General features: G+C 32.1%; 1 protein-coding gene across 1 annotated transcript; it reads left to right on the top strand.

Moving 5' to 3' along the window:
• Window positions 1-6,526: 6,526 nt before the first annotated feature.
• Window positions 6,527-19,859, top strand: LOC127726377 (cytoskeleton-associated protein 2-like). The gene is made up of 8 exons (XM_052233761.1): window positions 6,527-6,629; window positions 8,802-8,865; window positions 11,303-12,379; window positions 13,077-13,227; window positions 13,521-13,637; window positions 14,779-14,949; window positions 15,814-15,980; window positions 16,983-19,859. Exons 1-8 carry the CDS (start codon window positions 6,605-6,607, stop codon window positions 17,191-17,193), a joined length of 1,983 nt encoding a protein of 660 aa, XP_052089721.1. The 5' UTR covers window positions 6,527-6,604; the 3' UTR covers window positions 17,194-19,859.
• The last annotated feature ends 370 nt before the right edge of the window (window positions 19,860-20,229 follow it).

Below are 20,229 nucleotides of genomic sequence, written 5' to 3'. Positions count from 1 at the left end.
AGGAATAGATATTCCGCAAGCATAGCCCTGATTCATTGTCTGAATTTGGATATACTTTAGGTGTTTTTCTGTTATATCAGCTCATCAATGTATATATATGTTAGGATCTGGGTTTTCAAATATTTTGACCTCGAGCATCACTGAAGAGACTATAATTGCCGAAATGCACATCTGGTGCAGTAATATTTTTACCGTTTATGTTATCATTACCCGTGACTGTGTCGATACTTCAGCTGGTGGATTGTTAGTTCCCGATGGTATCACCAGCCCAGTAGCCACTACTTCAGTACTGGCATGAAAATGCGGATATTATCTTAATGAAATTTGCTGTTATAAAATTATTTTAAATTAAGGAGGAATAGATCTCCTTCATGCATAGCCCGGATTCCTTGTCCGAATTGGGATATTCTATTTGACCCATTTTGGTTTTATCAACATATGTTTTAGTTCTGAATCTTTAAATATTTTGGCCATGAGCATCACTAAAGATACATTAATTGTCGAAATGCGTATCTTGTGCAGTAAAATAAGTGCAGTTTATATTATTTTTAAGTTTTGCATAGATCAGCTGATTGGCAATTCCTGGGAGAGGAAATAAATGATAATGATCTTAATGATCACCAGAATCTAGAAAAATTTAATCCGTTGATACATTCAGCCGGAAAATAGCATTTCTTCTTTTTCATCTTTAATTTTGTTCTTTTGTATTCATACACCATTCCATTTGTGTCAGCATGTGTGGTGATAGTTATTTTTTCTCCTGTTGAAAACAAATAATAATTGATATGTTCTTAATACCAGTTTCACTAGATCAATAAAATTGAGAATGGAAATGGGGAATGTGTCAAAGAGACAACAACCCGACCACAGAACAGACAACATGCATTAGTCCAACTTTTTTATTAGACGACGGAATCAATTTGAAATCCAAAGGATTAAACTCAAATGTAGCATATTAAAAGCAACAACGCGGAAACGTGAATGTATAGTCCAAAGAATCAGTCGATGTAAAGATTTAGTGTCTATGTACATGTCTTCAAACATAAAGCTGCATTTAAGAATGAAGAGGGATTTTTGGTGAGAAATATAATATGTATTATCAGTTATCCAGTTCTAGTTTATCTTTATCACATTTAAACTGATGTTCCTCAATAAAAATGTGTAAATAATCATGTACTTTTAATATTATCAATCATTCGGTTCCCTACTGACCGACTTGCTTTTCGTGATCATATGAAGCAAAATTCATTCAAAACCTTTTCAAAGACAAAAAGAAAACCATTTTCTCAACTCACAAATTGAGATTACTAACGGTGCGTTAGCGTTGCCTGTCATGAAACTTGTCAAATCAAAAATCTAGCAATGATAACTTTAAAACTAAAAAAATCAACAAACTACTAAAAAATTTAAATACTTCAAAATCACCAGGACCAGACCAGGTACATCCAAAAGTATTATTTGAACTAGCTGATATAATAGATGCCCCACTATGCATGATTTTCAACGGCTCATTTAAAACAGGTACGGTACCGAAAGATTGGAAAATTGGCCAAATCACAGCTCTCTTTAAGAAAGGTGACAAAAAACTAGCTTCAAATTACAGACCCGTTAGCCTGACTAGTATTATATGCAAACTGATGGAGAAACTCGTAGACCATATGAACCGTTATAACCTTTTTAGTGATAGACAATTTGGTTTTATTGGAGGAAGATCAACCTCATTACAATTATTAAAAGTCCTAGATCACTGGACCAGATAGTGGTGGATCAATTGATGCAGTTTATACTGATTTTATGAAGGCGTTTGACAAAGTCCCGCATAGACGACTTATCAACAAACTTAGATCATATGGTATGAGCTTACAAACATGTAATTGGATCAAGAACTTTCTGAGCGACCGCCAACAAAGAGTACAAATTAAGGGAAATTTTTCAAAATGGCACGATGTTACTAGTGGTATTCCACAAGGATCAGTTTTGGGACCAATCCTGTTTGTTATCTTTATTAACGATTTGCCGTCATGTGCAGAGTCTGATGTATACATGTTTGCAGATGACACTAAACTATATAGAGCTATAAACAACGAAATTGACAACACCATAATGCAAAATGACATAAATAGTATGTTCAAATGGAGTGAAAAATGACTATTACGTTTCCATCCAGACAAATGTAAAGTACTTCCAATTTCTACCAAATCAAATTATGGGCAAGATAGCATGTATAAAATGTCGACATACGATGGATCTGAAATCACACTAGAAACAGTTCAATCAGAGAAAGATGTAGGAGTAACTATAGATTCAAAGCTAAAATTTGATAAACATATACAGACACAAGTCAACAAAGCAAACCAACTAGTTGGAATTATTAGAAGAACTTTTAAATATTTAGATTACAAAAGCTTCTGTCTACTATTTAAGGCATTAGCCCGTCCTCATCTTGAATATGCTAGTAGTGTATGAAACCCGCAATAAAAGAAAGATATCGAGACAATTGAAAACGTCCAACGTAGAGCAACAAAAATGTTACCTAACCTCAAAGATCTGTCATACGAAGAACGATTAAAAATTTTGAAAATTCCTACCTTAAAATTTAGAAGACTAAGAGACGACATGATAGAAACATACAAGATAACAACAGAGGTATATGACTCAAAAGTAACTGAAGGTTTATTCACTCGTAACACAAGCTCGACAACAAGAGGCAACTCGATGGAATTGGTAAAAAACAGAAGCAGATTGGACATAAGAAAATACTACTTTACAAACAGAGTAGTGGAAGTATGGAATAGCCTAGCGGACATCGTAGTGACAGCAAAGAATGTGAAGATTTTTGGAAATCGTCTAGACAAGCATTGGAAAGAACACCCAATGATATATAACTTTGACACTGAATATACCTATAACACCGGAAGTAGCACAAGTGTAGTTAGTGATGATGAATCAGAGCCAAATATAGAGGAGCAAACTGATCTCCTGCGTTTGGAAACACTTAGGTAGGTAGTGATAAAGCGCAAATGTCCATGCAAGAGAAAAAGCACAATTGCCCTTTGTTGAAAGGCGCAAATGTTCTAAAAGTTAAAGCGCTTATCTCCATAATAAAAAGTGCAAAAAAATTATGTCCTATTACAGCTCTTCTATAAAAGCATGCAAAGCAACCCTTTGATCAATTTGCTTGCTATGTTTGCTTGGATGTTTGCAAACAATAGGTAGGCGGAGTTTCAGTCTGTTTTGTATATACTGGAATTTGATTAGACAATAAAAATTGACTTGCAATGAAGTTAATGTTTATTGTCCAATCAAATTCCAGTATGTAATCAGACTGAAACAGACTACCTACCTTTTGTTTACAAACATCCAAACAAACATAGCAAGCAAGTCGATCAAAGGTTTGCTATGCATGCTTTTATAGAAGAGCTGTAAAAAGAGTAAACGTCCCGCGGCTAACAAATTAGTATTATGTTACATTAAAAATGAGAACATATAGAGAATTACATATTCAGGAAATAAGCACTTTAGTTTAAAAACGGATTAATGTCACTACAAGTGCATGAAAAGAACTGATAAAAACGAATTGAAAAGAATGTTTATATAACTGTTAATGTACATCCGGATTAATTGCGAAACTAGTATATGCAGAAATAGATATGTGAATTTTGAACGTTAAAAAACTCATCTTCAGTGACATTTTATAGACACTGACACAAAACACAAAGACATTTTTAAATCTTCTCTGTAATATTGTCTTTTTGTGAAAGAGAAAGTTCGACAAAATACAGTAAATTGGTGAAATTATTGCATTTAATGAAATTGTCATAAATTCATATTAAAAGCACAGCCGATTTATTTAAATTTAGAGTCCAAATTTCCGAAATAAAAAACACACAATTTTGATCGATTTTTCCGCTTTCACATATGGATAAGATAAATACGTTTGAAATAAGGCTCAAAGACAAATTCAAAGAAACCTCAAGAGTTAACTTATGTATAGAAATATGGTGATCCCTCGCTTGGTCCTATTCCACCCAAAAGTAAAACGCTTGCGTCCGTTTTGCTGTACAGGATGCCACGTCCGGTCTGAATGGGGGCGATAAATCCGATGCCTTGCGTAGAGAGAGTGCTATGGACGTTGCGCTCGGTGTTTGTACGGACGATATCCATTTTGATATAGATATTGAAAGCAATGCGTTGAATGTTCAGATCAATAGAAATATGGCCATTTTGTGTTGATTTCAGTATAATAGGTTTGCAAGTAGTTAAAAATAAGAAATAAAAATTAATATACCCCAATATTAACACTCGAGTACTCCATTTTTACGCAGAAGCGTAAAGTATTTAACAACTTTATCAATAATCATAAGATATGGTATCATCCAGCCTAAATACATAAAGCGGTTCTATTTTACGGGTACTCTATTTTTTGTACAAAACATTGGATCTGTATATCCTTCAGTAATTTCGGCACAGTCAGCGCAAACATAAAAGATGCCCAGTCAGAAAAATTCCAGTATGGTCTCAAAATTGCAACTTAGAACTTACTATAAAAACATAAAGCTTCGTCCTCAAAGAATTATGTCAGCTCAAGTTGTAAATTGTGTAACAAATCAGATGAATCAATTTAACCTGAGACTACTGTATAGTAGTCTCAGATTTAAAACTTTATTTTATTATGCGAAAAGTTAGAAGAAGTAAGACAACCACTGGTCTCAAAAATTATAAGAATGGGAAGTAAATTTCTAATACAAATACATCCCTACAGGTTGATCTTCTATCCGTTCTGTTATGTGGACATAGATGTAAACAGAAATGCTTTTGAAGTTTGACGACACCAGTAATATTTTCGAACCATTGTGTAGACAGTTAATATATAATTTACATAATAAACATTATGCTTTATTAGCTAGTTTTGATAACTTAGGCAGTAGAAAATCTAATTTCTGAATGCTAATAAGACCTTATATGAGTAGCTTTCATGGGTACACATGATCATAGAATCATTTAATTTTGTATTCAAAGAACTTCAGGAGCCTGTTATTCAGTGGCTTTCGTTTGTTGCTGTATGTCCTATTTGTTTTCCGTTAATTATTTTGTACATGTAAATTCAGGCCGTTAATTTTTTCGTTTGAATTGCTTTACATTTGTCATTTCGGGGCCTTTTATAGCTAACTATGCGGTATGGGTTTTGTTCATTGTTGAAGGCCGTACCATGACCTGTAGTTGTCAACTTCTATGTCATTTTGGTCTCTGGTGGAGAATTGTCTCATTGGCAATTATACCACATCTTCTTATTTTTATATTCAAGTTAAGTCTTTATTGCCGAAAGATTTTATCATTTTTGTCGAGCCTTCGACTTTTGTCGCAAAAGCGAGACATAGCGATCCTACTTTCCGTCGTCGTCCACAAATATTCACTTTGTGGTTAAAGTTTTTGAAATTTTAATAACTTTCTTAAACTATCCTGGATTTCTACCAAACTTGGACAGAAGCTTGTTATAATCATAAGATAGTATCCAGAAGTAAATTTTGTAAAAAAAAAAATCCTGTTTATCCGTATTTTACTTATAAATGGACTTAGTTTTTCTGCCAGTTAACATTACAATCACTCTGTGGTTAAAGTTTTAAAAATTTTAATACCTTTCTTAAACTATCCGGGAGTTGTACCAAACTTGGACAGAAGCTTGTTTATGATCAATTTAAGCTAGTAACTAGAAGGATATTTTGTAAAAATTTATTTCCTGTTTTTCCGTTTATTATTTATAAATGGACTTAGTTTTTCTTCAAGTTAACATTACATACAGTCTGCAGTTAAAGTTTTTAAAACATTTATTAGATTCATAAACCATCCTGGATTTTTACCAAACTCAGTTGCTTCCCATATTTCCTATAACACACAATTTTCTTATTTGCACATATATTCTACTTTTTTAGTTGCATAAATTATTTTGAAAAAAATTATAATTGCATCTTCTATTTACAAGCATTTTTATTGATGAATTAAGGGATAAATCATCAAGCAATGTAACAATTATCGGCTTCAAAGGCTTTATCATTTGTTCATTGATCTTCATTCAATAAATTTATGTTTCAACTCTTTTATATTTTATAAATCTATAGAATTGATTGCATACTGTATTCATTTTTTACAAGCATAACTTTTTTCATACATTTCAAACGTTTTACTTCATTAACTGTAAATCTATTATGTGCATTCCCATATCCCACTGAAAACATAGACAACAGCAAAAGTAGTCGAGACACTGGGTTCCGCGGAACCCTTACGGATTTGTTTTATCATAGTGATGGGTGGAAACTTTTATATGTATATATATATCAAGTGGTAATAGTTGTTTAAGTTTAACATATTATTGATATTGTGGCTTGACTTTCTCCGAGTGTTTGGAGGTGTGCCTTGATTGACAGAAATTCGATTATAGATTAAAGTAATCATGTATATCTAATGACGGAAACTCATATCAAGTCCGTTTTCATTTACAGTTTTACAAATTCATTAACCAATCAGAGCTTGTGCGCCATCTCTCAAATCATCCAAAAAAAGAAAACATAAACAATGTTGCCTTGTTGAAAAAGTCAGCTGAAGAATCATGTCTGCAGTATCAAGTAAAAAAGGTATAAAAGAGTAATAAATGACAAATCACTGACGGAACTCTCTGTGATTCAGAAAAATCCACAGGCACTTGTCGGGGTACAACGATAATTTACCCGAGAACTTCCAAAAACTTAATCACAGCAAAAAATTAAAAAAGCCTTTCAAGACGTCATAATTATTTGGACTACCAAAAACTCAGTATGAACCCGAGAACCGATAAATTATAACCGGACACTCGATTTTATATGGTGTAATACTGCTTTTTATATTGATACTTATGACTATAAATTTGAGATATTTGTCATTTTAATTTAATAATAAAGTTCGTGGTCTAGTGGTTAAGACCGATGGCTACAGTGCTGAAGGTCCCGAGTTCGATTCTCACTCTGGGTGCTCAAAATGTCAGTACATCAGAAGGATGATTTTCACCCTCTCACACACATTTCTGGTACCCAGACCGGAGTTTAAACTAGAATGGGTATTATGGGGCCTCGGTTGGTCAAAGTTGCTCCAGACTTTGACCTGGAGATCAATGATATCTCTTCTGTTTGTCTGTTCCCGCCGAGCAGCCCGGTGGTTCTCTCCGAGTACTTCGGCTTCCTCCACCATAATAACAGATCCGCCCTGTGTCCCAACACTCCCTGGTGTTGGGGTGGGGATTGTCCTTGTAAATATTGAACATTGTAAATACGTTAATTAGTGACACATCTCCATTAATCCCAATAGGGAGTGTACACGGATTCCACTATACCCTCCCAGCTCTCGAGGGGTGTTCCGTAAAGGGAGGGATCTACGTACATACATACAATAAAAGTACAATTTAAGTTCAGGAATTCAAAAATGTGTGTCTTGTATAAAGGATTTATATTACTATATAAATCCTTGCTTGTATAAAAGTTCCTTGTATAACAATATAGCATGGACTTACCCTCGTATTATGGGTTTTCATGCTATTTTAAATGCATTATAAAGTCACAATTTCCATTGAAAAAGCATGCAAAGTACGAATTCATATGACCTACGAAAACATATGATCATAAGATGCATGGGCATACCTTACGCAGTCCACGATCATGTTTCAATAATTACGTTCGCTAGAGTCTAGATCAGAACCTGCATAAAAGATGCACAAACCGAATCAATGAAGTTAAAATGTGCTTTTATTGAGTAAAAATGACATATATATATATATCACAAAATTATAGACTTTAGTATCTATAATAGCAGTATTACTCCATATACCAGAAAGTTTTCGGATAATATCTATTGGTTCTTGGGTTCATAGTGAGTTTTTGGGAGTTCTCGGGAAATCTTTGTACTACTTGTCTCGAAGTATAACTCTGACCTACAAATGTATTTCAGTGGTTGAATTAGACCGTTGGTTTTCCTGTTTGAATTGTTTTACACTAGTCATTTTGGGGCCCTTTATAGCTTGCTGTTCGGTGTGAGCCAAGGCTCTGTGTTGAAGGCCATACTTTGACCTATAATTTACTTTTTAAACATTGCGACTTGGATGGAGAGTTGTCTCATTAGCACTCATACCACATCTTCTTATTTCTATATTATATTGAGGTATATATATATATACAACATTTGTACGATGTAGGTAATTTTTAAGAGACAAGTACCTGTGGGCAAAATCGCTCAAAAGTCTGATGCCCTAGCGTTCTTGTCCAGATTAGGTCCAAAAGACTGGTAACATTATTTTAATTTAACAAAAAATCTGATGTTTAGGTAAACAACCCCATATATTTGTATATTAATTATTATTTAGGGTTCAGAAGGTGATAGTAGTAGAAAAAACATGTCAAACAATAATTTTTTCACAGTTTCTTAAAGAAACACATTTATGTTATTGAAAATTGGAATTGCTTGATGTATGTAACGGTGTAACCATTAATGGTGGGCAGTGAACATGTACATTTATGGTAAAAGAAAGCAAAAAGCACAAATGTTTTTCATAACACTAATCAACATGATTGCTTTGTCTCCTGAGAAAATAGTAGATACTTAATTTTCAATTAATACAGTGTATTGCATTGGTCAAAATTAATTTCAACTGTCCTATTTGACAAACATACTTTGGCATTTACTTGGCTGACCACATTTTTTTCAATTTGAAGTGTTTTTTACAAGTTTTTTTTAAAAAGTTTATTCATTTATACACAAAGTACTGCTTTTACTGCTTGCAGATGAATATTTACAGAAATTTCAAAGGTATAAAGATGAAAAAGAAAGACAGAAGAAAGATCAAAGGTATTAGATTTTTATCACACACATTTTTTTATATTTAGAAGGGGACCTAGAAAAATCACAAATCTTTAAAGGGCTGACTTTTAAAGAATTATACTTGTGACATACATGTACCAAGGGAGATGATTTGTAAATACAAGTAGTTTAATAAGTTTTCCAGACTTAGTCAGGCTCATATCATGCTATTACTATATGCATACTGTCTACAAATAAGTTATCCAGACTTAGTCAGGCTCATATCATGCTATTACTATATGCATACTGTCTACCAATAAGTTTTCCAGACTTAGTCAAACTCATATCATGCTATTACTATATACATACTGTCTACAAATAAGTTGTCCAGACTTAGTCAGACTCATATCATGTTATTACTATATGCATATATACTGTCTACAAATAAGTTGTCCAGACTTAGTCAGGCTCATATCATGCTATTACTATATGCATACTGTCTACAAAGAAATTGTTGGACACAATGCCTACCTTTTTTACTTTGATGACCTTGTCCTTCTGGGAAAAAGTTAATGTTCCCAGGCAGTTTTTAAAGAGGCCCTTCCATTTAAACTAGATTGAATTTTTTTAAGTATTTTTCCAACATATCAGTTGTTGTTATCTCTACCTGATATGACCAAACTATACAAACAAAATTCCTTTTGTGTAGTTGGATAAATACATGCCAGTGTCTCAGCTGTTTTTTTTTTTTTTTGAGATTATAAAAGCATTTTTCTTTCATGAATGTGATATACTTGTACATGTCTTTGTTTTGTACATAATTTGTAGGTACAGTACAGGTATACGTAGAGTCTTATTATTATGGATGCCTAAATCCGGCAAGATGTCAGACTGGTCTGACAGTTGTCCAAGTGTAATTAACATCAGTGCATTACATTTGTGCGCATTACCATTACATTTGTGCAGCTTTTGATAACATTTGCGCGCATTCTTTTACAGGTTAATACAGGTATATTATACATATTTATTTAACTTTTATTTTCGAACAGGATAATTCCATTTTATTATCCACAAGCACTTAGTCCTGGAAATATATATAGATAAAAATATAAAAACAGGGCAAATCTAAAGGTTAAAAGTACTGAGTTTATAGTACACCTAGATCCTGCTGATGCCCAAAGACTTTGGGGAAATAGGGAATCTGGTAAAATGCCTTTGCAAATATTTACAATGCATCACCATGAAATACCAGTATCCCTTGACTTAATTATATATATATAAGTGTTCATTTGACTTGGAAAGTAAATCCATCGCACATTAATGATTGTTCCCCTGATTTTTTTTCCCTGATAAACGAAACTCCATGTTTTGTGCCTTGACGCAACTTAACAAACTGACTTAAATTATTTAAGTGATCACTATTCAATAAAATTAGGAAAGAGAATACTTTTTACTCTGAAATATTCGCAATTAACATGATTAAGTTATATGTATGTCTGAAGCTAATACATGTTTTCTCATGATCACTTTTTTTTTTTTTTTAGAATTCAATATGAATAAAATATAATTTAGATTTACAAATATTTTCAAAATTAAAAATAACTATAGTCATATGTATGGGTTATTTTTATTTTTACATGTGTTACCTGTAAAATGAATGCATGCAAATGTAATCAAAAGCTGTGCTCAAACGTAATTTCTTATTTCACTCTCAAGAACACCGTAGGGAATGCTGATTACTTATGATATTTTTAAAACCATGTATTATAAACAACGCTTGTTTATGTTGACATTTCTTATTTCTCTCCCTCCCTTTTAAAACTCTTGTTTTTTTTATTCAAAAGTTCGATATTACGCCAATAGTGGACAACTGCATTTGGAAGAAGAAAAAAAAAACATAAGTCATTAAACAAGGACAATGATACAAATTCTAATATTTATTTTATTTACACCAGTCAAGGATTTGAATAGTAAGTTTGTAAAATAAATATAAAATTCTGATATTTCACATGGTTAGCCTGGGAAGATAATTAGTCAAAATAGATATATTATGTCCCATAAACAGTTAAAAGGAAAACAAAAGTATAGAAATTATTTTTTATTAATCAAATATTCTGGTTCCTTTTCTTTATCTAAAAAAAGAATTATTAAAGGAAAGTCGATGTAAAATTCATCAATAAACTGTGACCCTAAAATCACAGGTAAACTGGAGGCAGTGATGATCAGTGATCACTCCTGGATCTGGCTATTCATTTCGGACATGTCGGATTAAGGCATCCATAGTAATAAGACTCTACCTGTACTGTATTATAATTAGGAATTTGATATATTAATACAGCTAGGCATCATGGTCATGTACATTGTATGTACGAAAAATGTACATATGTAATATATGACATACACATTAAATGCCCTTTTCATCCAAAGTGTACAATGTATATACAATATTTTAATTGTATGTTATACTGTTCTTTTTATATTTTAGATTGCAGATTTCAAGTAAATTAGATACTTTAAAACCACAAAACCCTAGTCAAAAGTCATGGAGTACAAAGAAAAAAAGTTTTACAGGAGTTAAGCCAACAGATCAGCAATCGACAAACAATCAGTATTGTAAAGAAAATAAAAAACCTTTTATAGAATCACTCACAGTGACCAACAAACAGACAGACAAACCACAGGGATCTAAGCCTGTTCCAGACAAACAGATTTCTAAGACTGTCCCAGCAAAACAGGTATCTAAGACTATTCCAGTAAACAGAAAGACTGGCTCAGTGTCAGAAGCTCGAAAGGTACAGACCTCCACACTTAATGTACAGAAGTCATTGGGACATGTTAATAAAGTGTCAAATCCTGCAGGAAAACCCAGGAAATCCCTTCCAGACACATCTGCAGGAAAACCCAGGAAATCCCTTCTAGACACATCTGCAGGAAACCAGAGGAAATCTTTTCCAGGCACATCAAAAACCAAATTTCACATTACTCTTACCAAATCAATAGAAGTAGTCAATTCAAAACTGAATCAAAATGGAAACCCTCGAAAAAGTTTATCAAATAATGGCAATGTGCGAAGAAGTGTATCTAATAATGAAAACTCACGAAAAAGTGTATCAAATAAAGATGTGAATTCACGGCAAAGTTTCTCTGTGAAATCAAGACGTAGCATTTCTTCGGTAAATGTGAATTCACATCATCGAACTTCTGGTGTGAATAACAACAAAGTGAAATCAAATGTTCCTAAAAGTAAATTGATTGTGGGTCAGAGGTCAAGAAGGCATTCAGATATACATAAAGAACAGAGAAAAACCAAACCAGCAAGTATTCTGAAGAGAAAGTCATGTTTTGCTAGTATAGATATAGAAGGAGTTTACACAGTTAGTAAAACTTCCGATCATGGTAGAAGTGTGAGATTTATCAGTCCAGACACACAGGAGGACCACAGTACAAGTACTTTTAGGAAGACACCAAAAAGACCAGTAGATAATGTGATAAGTGACAGACAACCAACGCCTAAACACTCGACCAAGAAACCTCGACATAATGAAGAACAAGTCGTCATGAGGTATAAAGTATAACCAATCTTTTAAAGCAGAAACTGATGTAAACCCAATGATTATATATTTTCTTTTAAATTTAAAGTTCATGTACATGTAAGCAATTATGAGTGATATTAGCAGGATAACTTCACCATAGATTGATATAATTCTAAAGGTTTATACATGTACCATTATTATCATTTATAGAAAAAAAAGGATAAAAACATAATATGAATAACTCTATCTTTGTACACTTTTGTACTTGTCATTACAAAATCTGGAAATCTTACCACTAAAAACACAATCTCTTGAAATCTGTTAATTTCTTCATATCTTTTAAAGTTGTTTAATTTGTATTTCATATTTTTGTAGATCAGTATATTTAAACATTTTATACTACTTTTAAAATTCGTAAAATGTGTGTGTATTCACACATGTCCTTGAGTTTTGGGGTACAATTATCTGGTCTTAGTATCCTAGGATCTGTCTGATTGTTAAAAAAAAGTGAACCCAAGATTCAGTTTTCTGCTTCTTGGATTGGAATGAAGCTTGACAGAATCGTTTATGCCACATATATTTTGATATGTCAAAATCTTATGCTTTTTTATTGTTTTATATCTGCTGCGTACAAGGGGTAAAAACATTTTTTTGTCTATATTTAAATTGAAGCTTTGCTTTCAATTTTTTTACGCTTTTTTTTCAAATTGCAATTCTGTTTTTCAGAAACAAACTTGATGAATGGTTGAAGTCTAAAGGGAAAACACCATCTAAGTTCCGACACCTGATGTGTTTCCATGATGACAACAATAAGACAGATTCTGTTACTGATTCCTGTATAAAAAGGAGTCTGACTGTTGAGGAACTCACAGAACAGGTATACAGAATCATTCCAAGATTCATTTCTTACGTTATGTGCAAAAAGTTTGAAATTTTACTACATATAAATACATGTATTGTATAAACATATATAAAACATTTTAGCTACCTGGTCAAATCCAAATCAATTACAGGTTTATTCAAAACACCAAAAAATCTAACTTAGTATAAATATCATTGAAAATGTTAAATAATTCTCTCTCTGTGCACAACTTTTAATTCAACTACTAAGTAAGTCACAAAGTTATTGAATGTATGTTATTTTAATAGCAAATAATTATTTTGTTTTAGAAAGCAACAATTGATCGAGAAGATAACATAGCGGTAAACTTAGCGGACCAGTTTAGAGATGCTGCACTAGAAGAATTAGATTCCATGTTAGAGGAATGTACCACATTGTTTGAGGCTGTAAGTTTTTTTGGAGGGTATAATTCCCATGTAAACATGGTAATATTGTTAGAGGCTTTAAGTCCTCATATGTTAGTATTGGAGGCTCTATGCTGGTCTCAGTAGAGGGGTTATTTTCTATAAAAAAAAAATTACGAAAACTACATTTATTTCAAAATTTCAAAAATTCATTTTATTTAAATTTCTCCTTCTTCATTGAAACATGACAGAATTGTCTTTCACCCAATGTAGCTTCAAACAGTCTACAACACATACTATTTAAGTATAAGATTCTAAACCGTTGTGGATCCATGATCTTTGAAAGGGTGGTGCGGGAGACAGCTTAATTTTGCAATAATTGAGGATGTAGTGAGAAAATAAATTGGAGGATTTTATTCTATGTATATAGATTCTATCACTGCATCGAGTGTGATACGATATTTATCCACTCGAGACAGTTAAATTTTCAAATTTAAAACGCGAGGCTTGCCAAGCGTTTTAAATATTTAAAATTTAACTGCCGAGAGTGGATAAATATCGTATTACACGAGGTTTCGTGGTGGAATATGTTTCTCTAATGATTTTCAAACAATACGCAGGCAAATTTATTCCATTTTTTCGAATGATCTGCAAAAAGATGTGTTCTTTCTATGTGACATCATCAGGCATGGTCGCCTTTTTTCATGCCGTCACAATAGGAAATTCAGAGGAAAGCAAGAAAATTCGACGTCATAATCAGATTTTAACCAATGAATAACTGAGATCAAATGAACCACACATTGATTAAATTTTTTATACAATGGGTGCAGAAAGGGATAAATTGACGAATAGTTAGAGAAAAAACATTTATATATATCTTAAAAAACATGATATTTGAAATGTTTTGGTGATCAAAGTGAACGTATGTCTTCTATGCCACCTGCAGCTGCCACTGCTAAATAGCATAATTAAAACTACATTTTGGCACAGTAAAAAAAACAGTAGCAATTTCATTTTGAACTAGACAATAAAATCTACAGTCCTGTTATATTACAGTCAAACTGTCAGAATAGTTACCTTCATCTAAGGGTTCATTGCCCACTCAAATGTTTCCTCGATAGTTGTATCTTGTATCTGCAGTAACCTTTTAACCCTGTTAGATATTTATATGTATTTATTATAGGGTTGTCCAAGAGAAGACATCTTAAGTTGGCTGGATTCTATCAAACAGAACATACAGTTATCAAATACGTATGCCAAGTTTTATATCTGTAAAGCCAATGTATTGAAAGGAAGAGAGAACTTGGAGGAAGTATTGAAAGTTTATGAAGAAGCTGTGGTCAATTCAGCTCAGGTCAGTACAAACTTTGTCTTATTTTATGGATTTTCACTGTACAATGGTAGGCATGTAATGTTGATCCCATGAAATTGAAAGTAATATTATCTATGAAATGTAATTTATAAAGGGAGGACACAATATATATATAATTACTCTAAATATCAGCACAATAATATGGAATCTGCAAACTTGCGGAAGCAAATTTTTGTTCTTCCCTCGCCAGGATTTGAACTCATGCTATTGGGATATCAAGACGACACTGCCTGCACTATGTCCGGCGCTCTAGACCACTCAGCCACCTAGACAGAACTAAAAAATTCATCTTTTGGTGGTGTAGTGTTACCTTTCCTCTCCTAAAAAATCTAGAGTTGTAACACAGCTCATGATATATATAAGGGATGAAGATGGAATAGGATCTCTCTTTTTTTTCTTGCTAAAGACCTCTCTTAACAGGCAGATTTTCTTATCTCCTCGAAATTGAATTAGATTAATTTTTTGTACCCTATTGGAATCATGTTGACACTGGTCGTGTCATCAGCTGATTCCTGATGCTTTGATCTGCTCATTATACAACACAATTTTGCAGGTTATGTGATAAAGAAGTACATGCACAAAACAAAACCATAAGATTGAATGTTTATTATATGAAGCATTTGCAAAAGCTCATGATTGATTGGCCATTAATGCATCAAAAATTAGATGGGTAAAATATAGGTTGAAATTAGTCATGTCTCTTATTTGGTTATGATATTGAAAAGTAATACATGGATTATACAGCCTAAATTATGAGAACTTTTCATCTTCATAAAAAAATTTACTTAAACGTTTCATGTCATAGATTTGTAGTTATTTTAAAAATAAGTACATAATTTTTTTCAGCCAGCACATGAATTAGCCACAGCTCTGACCAGCATAGTTAAAGACATTTGTCAGCAGAGAGAGAAGAAAGCAAGACGAAGAAGTGCGGCAGATGTTCAAGAAGAAAATATCTTTGAATCCAGTGCTATAAAATATACTGTTAGACAAATGACTCCTCTGTCTAAAAAGTAAATACAAATGTTCCCCATCAGACAACAATTTTGATGTTTTATATGCAAAAATGTTATACATAAATCCTCTTAATTATCTTGTTTTCTGCCATAGCAGAGGGGGCATTAAGGTTAACTCTTGTTCGTCAGTAAACCCGTCCGTATGTAAATATGTCCCGAAATTGGTTTCAGTTCTCTAACCTCAGTTTGCCTCAACCAAATGCTTATTACTACAAAACTCAGATCAAATTTGAATTTGGGTGGCGTCCCTTTTACCTTTCTGGAGTCATGCCTCTTTATTACTTTGTATGCAAGTGGGGCCTTTGTCCCATGGACACATTCTCAATTTATTTGATAATAAGTCATTGAAAGTTTTCTTTATTAAAGGGATTGATAGTTTGAGAGATCAGTTGATAGCATGCAAATGAAAATTATCCAAAAACAACACCCAAAATAAGTAAATTCAAAACTTGTTGAGTTGTGAATAATAAGATAATATAAATAATATAATCTTTGTTGTAAAATTTGGACTAGTTTTTTCCATTTTGTTAAGAAGGTATTCATCCTATTACATTGTTTTCTTAAATTACTGTTGTACATCATTTATTGTCTAAAGGTTAAAATTCATTTTCAAATGCCTCAACATTCGTCAATCCACAGTGCCTTATTCATTGCTCACTTCTTATTTTATTTTTGATTCAAATACATTTTTGGTGTTTCAACTAATAATATAGGGACTTAATCAATTTCTGTGTCATTTGGTCCCATGTGAAGAGTTGTCTCATTGGCAATCTTACCACATTTTCTAATTTTTATATGAATTAGATCTTTTAAAGTTATTAGGTGTTTTGTATTTTGTACTGAACTTAACCACTGACTGAATTTCAGACACTTTGATACACTTGTTTCAACATAATTTCATTTTGCACTTCCTATTTCAATTGTATTATTCAATTGATTCTCATGGTCACCCATAGCAATATCTTAAAAGTTGATTAAAATGCTATTAACTATTTGCAGGAGAAGGAAGTCTGCAAGTGATGTCAAGAGAACTTCACCATGCGTGGTAATCACTCCTGTCAGACGGTCAACACGACGAAGTATCTCATGCTTACCTAGTAATCTCCATGATAAGAATCCTACATACAAATCACTGGAGGATGTATCAGACAAGAAAAAAACTCTTTTCTTCCCTAATGAGGCATTAAATTATGAAGATTTGGATGAATGATAAAACATTGTTATTGATCCTGTAAACTTTCAAAAATTTGCGAAAAAAGTAAAGCATGAGTGGTTGTTCTTGTCATGATAAACTTTGTGAGCTCTGCTCAAGTGCCTGAATTTTTATGAATTTGAACATTGTCAATATATCTATTTCATTTAAGTACATTTTTTACAGAGCAGTTTCACTATATATTAATGTAAATTTGTTTTTTTTATGATTGTTGAAAATGGACAAAAATGCAAGATTCGATATTTTAATTTCAGGAAATGCAACATACAAATAGTGCTGAAAAATTTTAGATGTGAGATTTTATTTTTCCCAAACCAATACTGTTTCAATTTTTGCAATAATGAAAAAATCTTCCAAATACAGTCGAACCTCGTTGTGTCGAAGTCGAAGGGACCGGACCAAAGTATTCGACTCATCCGAAGTCGAGTGTGTCGTCATAAATTTGGAATGCATGAACTACGGTGTGAGATTTTTGTAAACTAGATACAATGAACAGTGTGCCTTTTTTCGAAATGACACTTTATGATTGTGTATTCAATCTCCATTTTTGGTCCTTCGTAATAATTAAACACACAAGTACAGATACAAATCATGCACAAATAAAATCAATAGTCTACACAAATATTTACAAATGTCAGTCACTATAAATTATGAAATCCCTCGCGGCACGAAATAAGTTCTGAACAATCTCTGATGAGTTCGTCTGCTTTACATTAAATTATCATGAATTTTTTATAACTGTCCTAATCCTTTTATTTATTGTAAATAATGAGTTTTAAATCTAACGTTTCATTTAATCTCGGCTTGGGTCATTTAAATTCGTTTCGTTTTTATCTCAGGTGAAAAATGTTCAACAACACTAACATTCCGGTTGAACGATCAACAAAGGTGTTAATTAGCCGTCTTCATAAACATGTCATTTTAACTGTTATACAAACAAGTATGTTTACTCAGCTTTAATCTCTTTTGAAAATGATTAGGTGACATAAGAAATACATCCGATTTGAATTTTTATCATTAGGCCTGCATCTTTCGAAAATTCTTACTTCCGAACTTCGAGACATCGGGGTGAATTTACATTAATTTTACTTCGACGGGACTATAAAATTTACTCGACTTAACCGAGTATTCGAATCAACCGAGTTTCGACTCATCAGAGGTAATTATGTATTGATCAAACAGGAATTTTACCGGGACCGAGAAATTACTTCGACTCATCCGAGTTTTCGACACAACGAGGTTCAACTGTATCTGAATTAACAGTATATAATCTACTACCATGGTTTAATGAAAAGTAATGTAAACATGATATGTAGGGCTGAAGCAATATGATTTGGTTCTGCTATTATTACAAATTTCCTGTTCTGGTGATTATTAGATGATGCAATCATAGAACATTTATATCTAAATATGGTTTTATATGCATGGTAAAAGTCAATCAATGTGTGTAAGCTTTAAAATTAAATTCAATTTAGACAGCATTTATTTATTTTATCTCAAATAATTGTAGAAATATTGAACGAAAGCAACAGTGATCAAACTGACAATTTAGGAAAATTTGATAGACAGGCATGAATTTAGACAACACATGTATGAACAGTTTTATTTACATTGTCACATGTCATTTTCTATTTAACTCCATAAAATACTTTTAGCTTTAGTTGCAGGTTTCCTGCTTTAATAAAACACTCATTTCTGAATCTCTAAGTATATAAATAGTATTGGGTGTGATACCTAGTAAGACATATGGGCATTATATGTATCAACTGTAAATTATTTTACATCTACATTAGCTTTGCTTGTTTAAAAAAAATGAATTTGAAAAAATGAAAACATAAATAAATGTGTATTTAACCGCAATTGTATTAACAATACAAAATTGAACTTTTTTTTTATTGTATAATAAATTATTTATGAGGTGCAATTTTGTAGCAAGTTTTGTTCAATGTCATATGAATGTTTGTTCTAAATCCTGTTGTCTTCACTTTTTAATACATGTGCATATCTTATTTTAATAGCATATAAAATGATTTCTTTTATTTAATGAATAACGCCTCAAAGCTGTAACTCATTTTAAATTGAATGATTAAGAAATTGATTGACAGCAAACATTATAATGATTATCAAATCAACATATATTCCAAAGATCATAATGTTTTCTTATAACCATATTTAGATTTGGAATTTAAGGATATGTGAAGTATAAAGCATTTTCTTTTTCAAGATATTCTATATTTGAAAAATTTAAATACCGAAATGCTATAAAAGAAATGTAAACTGTATATTTATGTTATTTTATGTAATCAACAAACTGGTGGCCAAAATTATAGAAAAATTGTAGCATTTTGTTGCTATTGGTATAGAAACAAACATTTTAGAGTTAGTAGGAACAATTTTGTTTGTCAAACTGATATAAAAAAGTGTTGGAATTTTTCAATGTTGATTATAAAATGCCTACAGAAAGTGGAGATTATGATATGTATGAAAAACAAAATTATGCATGGAACTGAAAAAAAGCAACCTGTCTTTTGTATTTGAAAAAAACTTCTATATGTGTGATATTTTAGATTTTTTATCTGCACTTTTATTATGTATACACTGTACTTTTTAACAAAGGATAGCAATACAAATCATATATCTACAGTATTAAATTGTATTATTTACCCACCAGTCACCAAGGTTATTATAAGCAAAGACTGAATGTTCCTAAGGAGGCCTACATATGATTTTAAATAGGTCTCTCTATCATCATGGCATGTAGATTCTATAGTTTTAACAATGAGTTTAGTAAATTTACTAAGGAAAATGAGATGAAAATAAGATAACAAGCAAACAATTAGTCCTTAATAGAAGGAAATACAACATAATGAATTAACAAGAATGTGTCAATAGTACACGGATGCCTGTAAAATTGGGGTCAAAACTCTAATTTGGTATTAAAATTAGAAAAATCATATCATAGGGAACATGTTTACTAAGTTTCAAAGTGATTGGACTTCAACTTCATCAAAAACTACCTTGACCAAAAACTTT

This window comes from Mytilus californianus, unplaced genomic scaffold, assembly GCF_021869535.1.
Source record: "Mytilus californianus isolate M0D057914Y unplaced genomic scaffold, xbMytCali1.0.p SCAF_17, whole genome shotgun sequence".
NCBI classification, from domain to species: Eukaryota; Metazoa; Mollusca; class Bivalvia; order Mytilida; family Mytilidae; genus Mytilus; species Mytilus californianus.
Note: the sequence above shows the minus strand (reverse complement) of the source record. Positions and strands in the feature narration are given on the sequence as shown.

What these genes read in the sequence shown, in the direction of transcription:
- LOC127726377 (XM_052233761.1), top strand. Translation starts at nt 6,605, where the DNA reads ATGTCTGCAGTATCAAGTAAAAAAG. An exon ending in AGACAGAAGAAAGATCAAAG is followed by an intron (nt 8,866 to 11,302) that starts GTATTAGATTTT and finishes TTTATATTTTAG; the next exon opens with ATTGCAGATTTCAAGTAAAT. An exon ending in GAAGAACAAGTCGTCATGAG is followed by an intron (nt 12,380 to 13,076) that starts GTATAAAGTATA and finishes TCTGTTTTTCAG; the next exon opens with AAACAAACTTGATGAATGGT.